Source organism: Sinocyclocheilus anshuiensis, unplaced genomic scaffold, assembly GCF_001515605.1.
Source record: "Sinocyclocheilus anshuiensis isolate Anshui unplaced genomic scaffold, SAMN03320099.WGS_v1.1 scaffold208, whole genome shotgun sequence".
In the NCBI taxonomy this organism is placed as follows: domain Eukaryota; kingdom Metazoa; phylum Chordata; class Actinopteri; order Cypriniformes; family Cyprinidae; genus Sinocyclocheilus; species Sinocyclocheilus anshuiensis.
The window spans coordinates 1,499,847-1,507,303 of NW_015557186.1; the positions used below are offsets into that span (position 1 = coordinate 1,499,847).

Genomic DNA, 7,457 nt, shown 5'->3' on the forward strand with positions numbered 1-7,457 from the left:
ACTTTATGTGGAAAACATAAAATTATTAAAAAAAAAAAAAAAGGCCAAATGGAGGTTTATAAAGTTTGACATTGTTGCTCAAGAAATAACAGTAAATATTTTTTACCAGGTTATGATTTAGTAAAATCAAACCACTTTATCTAAACCCCTTTACTTGGGCATCGGTCGCACACCCACCATATTCGTAGTTTTAATGCTTCATTCAGGTTTGTAGATATGAACTGAATCTGTCGCCATAGCACAATGGATTATGGCCAATATTAGCGTGCATGGATACGCACTTAAATAACCTTAAAAGTTAGACCATCCAGGGACTTATGGCAACATACTATGCTTTAGGACACCCATTTAAAATGTCACATAACATTTAGGATGGATAGTATGAACATTGGGATGCAGGGACCGGGATTCTCGGGTGGGGGGGGGGGGGGCGCTGAAAATCACATCCGGTCACTTACCTTTGATAGTGGCATTGAACACCAACAACTGCACCATTGGTACGGGTAATCGGAGTGCCAGCAAGTGCCTCAGGAGTGTAGGTAAGAGCAAAGGTGTAGACAAGCTCATCCTCAGTCATCTGTAAGAGATAGTAGTTACCAAGAGGGTTCTCAACTGCACTCTTAAAAGGATCAAAAAAGGTTTTAGCAGCCATGCCATAGAACTAGTTTTGGTTCCCCAAAGCTGCTTTCAGGGAGTTAATCTTTAAAAACAAATTCCCGCTATAAGGAATGGAAAAGTCCTGAGAAGATTAAACATTCAAGTAACAATTGACAAAGAAAACCATTATTTTTTTGGTGTACAAATCCAGTAAGATTTAACAGTTCTTACCATCAGCACACTATTGCAGTCCTGTAGTTCATATTCAAAGATGAGCACCCTAAAGGCAGAGTCCTCACCGACAACAGGACAGCTTCCCATAGACAAACCAGATGGCTGGATCAGTTGGCCATTGCTAAACAAATCCTTCTTTACCTCCACAAGAACCCAGTTCTCACCGCATTGAACAGCCACACTACTGGGAGTCACGGGTTGCCTTAACTGGAAGTCCACTGCCAACTCGCTTTGCACCTCTGGAACGATGGGAAACCTCCAGTCCAAAGGCTTGACTGGACCCTGCAACAGCTGCTTCTCCTGAAAACCAAGAGGCTCTTGCACAAATCCTCTGGAGTCCTGACTCTGAAACGGAGAAGCCTTCCACAAAGGATTCAAGACCCCTTGAATAGAAAGAGCAGGACCTCCGGAAGCTGGATCTGACTGTGGCTTCATGCTGCTTGGACTTTGACTGCGTCTCAAACTTCCCTATGCACTCTTCAGGTCAAATGCCATAATCACAACCAACACAAACACACCTTGCAAGAAGCCCATCCTGACAAACTTTGGCACAATGCTCCAATACACATCAGTGTTGGCTTTGCTATTTAGTACAGCTTTGAATTAAGGTGGCTCCTCCCCTTTCAGCTTAATTGATTAACTTTGATTCTCCTCAGGCCCTGTAGAGTTTACTTATTACCAACTGCGGTCAAGATCACAAAACAATAGAAAGCTTCATATGCATCTGAGATTTTCATCTTTATTTGCTTACGATTTTACAATTAAGAAACTCTGACAGTTTGTCCATTATATACCAGAAGTTCAAAATTATCGTATTTGGAAGAAAATGATTGTACACGAGTCAAACGTTCAGAATACAGCTATTTATTTAGATGTTACAGCTATTTATCCTTTTCAGCACTCATTTTCAATACTTTATTGATAAACTATCGACCTCAGCTTTGAAAAAAACTAAACTGAGCTAAGTGCGGCAGGAACGTTAACTTGTGCTCATGAGAGAGAGTCATTCTCCACGATGATTGGTCGAGAAGACGTGAGATGAGATGATAGACATGCATAACACGTTCAAGTCTCCTCACAATCATGAAGGTGCACGTACACACAGCTAGATCAAGGAGTATAGAAGCCCTATGATTACAACGACTATCATTTGGTGCCACAAAATTCTGAAATTATCGTACATTATGGTATTATTGATCGTACATCGTACAGAGGTCAAAACTATGGTACAAATACGATAATTATCGTACGTCTGGCAACACTGGCTCCATGTGACGTTTCACCTTGAGTGAGTGAACTGGAGGCAGGGAATAGTAATAATTATAAATGTAAGACTTGTATATGTAAGCTACTTATATACATATACATGTAAACCACAAACTATCGCTGTTTATCTAAAAACAATATCGTTAGTAGGACATAAATTGTACTTTAATCTCTGCAGCACATTTCTGAAGTCAAATGACGTCACCTTTATCTCTATAGCGCTTCATGCAGTACAGATTGTTTCAAAGATATTAAATAATAATAATATTGCAGCAATATAATATATAAATAAAATATATAGATAAAAATAATATTTCAGTTATGCAAACATAATTCAATTCCCCTGTCAAGCAGAAAGAAACGGAGTGTATTTACTCTAAGGACAAATAGACCAATTTGTTGGCAGAGGCTATTTACATTAACTCTGCCCACCAACGCCTGCCTGCGATAAATAGCACTGCAAAAGACACGTGTATTTCTGCAGTATCAGTGCTGCAGTGAGTAAAACATGAGCAGTTTGCTTTTGATGCGATTGACCCGCGTTCGATTCTAGCTTTTGTCAAACTCGTGCTTCTCCTTTTCCCATTACATACCAGATCAGAAATGCATTTATTTTCAACAAAAATTAACATTTGAAAAGTGGAAATAAAACGCCTTAATACAGTGTTGTGTAAGCTTACCTGTAGGTAGGTTTTTGTCCCAATAAAGTGGCATTCATCTAAGAAAATGTATAATTTACACTCAATATATGTTATTGCATACTGTTCTATAATGTACTACAGAACTGAATTCATCCCCACAGCAGATGCAGTCCGACGGGACTCAGGCAGAATTCATGTTCATGGATGAACAAGATGGCAAGGAGGGAGTTTTGAGAGACGATGTCTCACTCCTAGAGAGATAGCTGGCTAGCGTCTCTTCTACAGGGGGCATTCTCTCATAGCCATTTGAGAGAACAGGTACAGTAGGACTACCAGTTTCCCCACATTTACAGCACATTCAAAACCAAATGGGTTAAACTAGACAAGAACACAAGAATAAACTTCTCCATTTATTGAAAACCAGCTAAAGTCTTCTGTCGCTCTTGAACCATTACAGGACTAAGTGAAGCCTTGCCTTCTCACTGAACGCCTAGAAAAAGCAAATACCCAAGTTAAGTAGAGCACTTGAAGTGTCTATAGTTTGTCTATAATAGACAGTTAATGTCATTTAAAAAGCACATAAGATCACACAAATAAGAGAGATTATTCCTAAATAATGTACATGTGTCCATGAGAGAGTGGCGTTCCAGCAGATGACGTAGGCACAGTGTAATCTCCAGTGAGAGGCAACAAACACAGACACGCAGAGGAGAGAGCAAAACAAAACACCGGTCACGATTTAGAAGTACAAAACAAGGATTTGTAAAGAAAAATGTCAGAGGATTTTGATATAAGCCAAGAGAAGGCTGGTTTTCCTTTGCTTCTCTAAACAAAACTTGGTTCTTGTGAGACTAACATATTCTCACCGGAGCATATGCTACATATACATCATCGACTGGAACGCCACTCTCTTGATCACACATACCAGTTAACGAAAGCTAGAGATTACATTTTATAAAGTTTTAAACATGGATATTTCAAATACACAGCGATTCGCTTCAGAAGCCCTTTATTAACTCCCTGGAACTGTGTGGAGCACTTATTTCTGTGATGGATGCAGTTTTTTGGACTTCAATTGAATATCACCCATTCACTCCCATTATAAAGCTGGGAACAGCCAGGACATTTTTAAAATATAAAACCGATTGTATTCACATGAAAGAAGTCATATACACCTAGGATGTCTTGAGGGTGAGTAAATTATGGGGTAATTTTCATTTTTGGGTTAACCATCCCTTTAATTCCAGACAATATTATGAGTCAGTTTGAGTGCTATGTGGTCAATGATTTTTTTTTTGGAATAACCAATCTACTGCACAAAAACCCTTACAACACTACAGGTTTGGCACACTGCATATAAAAACTGAACTTAAGTGAGATGCATGCCACTTTCCTGAATTAAAATGCATGAGATCAGTAATCCAACTGAAGGTGAAATTCCAAAAGTGGGAAATTATTCAGTTGAAAACTGGAAGTGTGCTTCTTTTAACATACCTATTGAGCTAAGAGTATGCATGTACTAGCAAGTCCCCACCCTGATCCAGAAGACCGTCAACAAGGCATATTGGAAACAAATTTGAAACGATGATCAATTCTATTTGGTGATGCAAGGAGAAATGAAACCACTCCTTTGAAGTTACCAAAACAATGCATACAAAATATCTGCACTGCTTCAGGGAAGTGGGTGTTCAAGTAGAACGCTTGGGGCAGAGACTCCAATTGGCAGAACAATTTATAGCATCATGGGCAACGGAGTCCACCCAATTCTTTAAACCAAGGTCACAGGTCTCTTTAAAGGTGAGGTTAATATTTCCCTTCTGAGAAAAGGGAGTTTTTCCTTCTAGAAAGAGAAGGGGTACAGTAGGACTACCAGTTTCCCCACATTTACAGCACATTCAAATCCAAATGTGTTAAACCAGACAAGAAAACCAGAAGAACAGGTTTCTCCATTTATTGAAAACCAGCTAAAGTCTTCTGCCGCTCTTGAACCATTACAGGACCGAGTGAGGCCTTGCCTTCCCACTGAATGCCTAGAAAAAGCAAATACCCAAGTTAAGTAGAGCACTTGACGTGTCAAAAGCAATCTTAAAGCAGCTACCTACCCCCAAAAGGATCAGCATTTCCACCATCAGGACCACATGTTGAGATAAAATAAAAAAACCCACACACACACATCGATTCTACAGCATCCAGACACTACCTTACCTTAACTCTGAGGGACAAAGTGGTTAAAGAGCAGCTCAAGAATGCCAACTTCATACATGAAGTTGCCATGACCCGTGCGGTGTCCCAAAGTGGCTACTTCTACTATGCCCTTAAAGTGTACTCTTTTGGTGAAAAGGTACAGTTGTGTAGTATGAGAGTAGGCAAACTTTGGGACAAAGCATCACACTTGTCTTTAACAGACCACTACGTAGCATAGTTACATGCACCCTGACTCTAAACCGGCCTGTCAGTCATCTAGTCACCGCTAACATCCTCCACATTTCACTTCCTACTGTATTGGAGAGAAAAGAAACATTAATCTGCCAGCTGTGGGACTTGCGGCGAAATTTTACATTTAAAAGTTAATGGCCAAATGGATGTTTATAAAGGTTGACATTGCTCAAGAACCATTACATTTTTTACCAGGTTAAATTTAGTAAAAATCAAACCACTTTATCTAAACCTCTTAGGCATCGGTCGCACACCCGCCATGTTTGTAGTTTTAATGCATCATTCCGGTTTGTAGATATGAACTGAATCTGTCGCCATAGCACAATGGATTATGGCCAATATTAGCCATTAGAGTGCACATGGATACACACTTAAGTCCCTGGAGGGTCTACCATTTAAGATTCTTTATGGCAAACACTAACATACTATGCTTTAGGACACTTATTTAAAGCTCACATAACACTTAGGATGAATAGTATGAACACTGGGATGCAGGGACAGTGATTCTCAGAAGAGAAAAAGCACTTACCAAGAGGAACTAAGACACCTTTAGTCAGTTTACAGTTGACTCACCCTAATTCTCAGTGACCAAGTCATCAGAGCAAGTTCAAGAATAAATCAATTCTGGAGAATCAAGTGACGTGACTTTACCCATGATTCTCAATGAAGGAATATCTCGGAAGAGCATTCACATCAGGTACTTGGGTGGCCACACAGCGGTCCACAAACACACGCAGTGGGACGTGGTTGTACACCTTCACAGATGCCTCAATATTAATAACATCACCCAGGAAGTACAAGTTTGAAGGCCTCTGATAGGACCAGTCATCTGCAAGCGGAAAGAACAGTTTAGACACAGCCTCATTCACACAGCTTAAGATCTAAAGAAACTGCACAAACCCATCATGAGCTTCAGGGTGAACAGCAAGACATCCTCCCCAACCTCTGTTGAGGCATAAGGGACCCAAGTTGGCCTCAAGGAATTACTGCTTACATTATAGAACCTGCAGTTAAAGTAGGATAAACAGTCCTCCAGTTACAACACCACAAGACAGTGCTGTAAGTCACATCCAGTCACTTACCTTTGATAGTGGCATTGAACACCAACAACTGCACCATTGGTACGGGTAATCGGAGTGCCAGCAAGTGCCTCAGGAGTGTAGGTAAGAGCAAAGGTGTAGACAAGCTCATCCTCAGTCATCTGTAAGAGATTGAAGTCGTTACCAAGAGGGTTCTCAACTACACTCTTAAAAGGATCAAAAAGGTTTTAGCAGCCATGCCATAACTACTTCTGGTTCCCCAAAGCCGCTTTCAGGGAGCAATTCTTTAAAAACAAAAATTCCCACTATAAGGAACGGAAAAGTCCTGTGAACATTAAACATTCAAGCAACAATTGACAAAACCCTTTATTTTTTGGTGTACAAATAATCCAGTAAGACCTAACAGTTCTTACCATCAGCACACTATTGCAGTCCTGTAGTTCATATTCAAAGATGAGCACCCTAGAGGCAGAGTCCTCACCAACAACAGGACAGCCTCCCATAGACAAACCAGATGGCTGGATCAATTGGCCATTGCTAAACAAATCCTTCTTTACCTCCACAAGAACCCGGTTCTCACCGCATTGAACAGCCACACTACTGGGAGTCACGGGTTGCCTCAACTGGAAGTCCACCGCCAACTCGCTTTGCACCTCTGGAACGATGGGAAACCTCCAGTCCAAAGGCTTGACTGGACCCTGCAACAGCTGCTTCTCCTGAAAACCAAGAGGCTCTTGCACAAATCCTCTGGAGTCCTGACTCTGAAACTGAGAAGCCTTCCACAAAGGATTCAAGACCCCTTGAATAGCTCTGAAACTGAGAAACCTTCTGCAAAGGATTCAAGACCCCTTGAATAGAAAGAGTAGGACCTCTAGAAGCTGGATCTGACTGTGGCTTCATGCTGCTTGGACTTTGTCTCAAACTTCCCCATGCACTCTTCAGATCAAACACCACAATCATAACCACCGCTAACACACCTTGCAAGAGACCCATCCTGACAAACTTTGGCACAATGCTCCAATGCACATCAGTGTTGGCTTTGCTATTTAGTACAGCTTTGAGTTAAGATGGCTCCTCCCCTTTCAGCTTAATTGATTAAATTTGATTCTCCTCAGGCCCTGTAGAGTTTATTCATCACCAATTGAGAACAGTCAAGAACATCACTAACCAACAGAAAGCTTCATGTGGATCTGAAATTTTAATCTTCTTTTGCTCACTATTTTATAAGAAACACTGACAGTTT

General features: G+C 40.7%; 1 protein-coding gene across 2 annotated transcripts in view; it reads right to left on the reverse strand.

Moving 5' to 3' along the window:
* LOC107678727 (zona pellucida sperm-binding protein 3-like) overlaps nucleotides 1–7,244 on the reverse strand; it is an 8,446-nt gene extending 1,202 nt beyond the window's left edge. The window contains exons 1-5 of one of the 2 annotated variants that reach the window (XM_016474104.1): nucleotides 7,040–7,244; nucleotides 6,628–6,978; nucleotides 6,257–6,375; nucleotides 6,075–6,178; nucleotides 5,826–6,003 (exon numbers count right to left, since the gene is read on the reverse strand). In XM_016474104.1, coding sequence (XP_016329590.1) covers nucleotides 5,826–6,003; nucleotides 6,075–6,178; nucleotides 6,257–6,375; nucleotides 6,628–6,978; nucleotides 7,040–7,207 — 920 coding nt within the window. In that variant the 5' untranslated portion in view covers nucleotides 7,208–7,244. Of the gene's footprint in view, nucleotides 1–5,825; nucleotides 6,004–6,074; nucleotides 6,179–6,256; nucleotides 6,376–6,627; nucleotides 6,991–7,039 lie in introns of both variants that reach the window. The other variant, XM_016474103.1, reaches the window with a different exon arrangement.
* Between the last annotated feature and the right edge of the window lie 213 nt (nucleotides 7,245–7,457).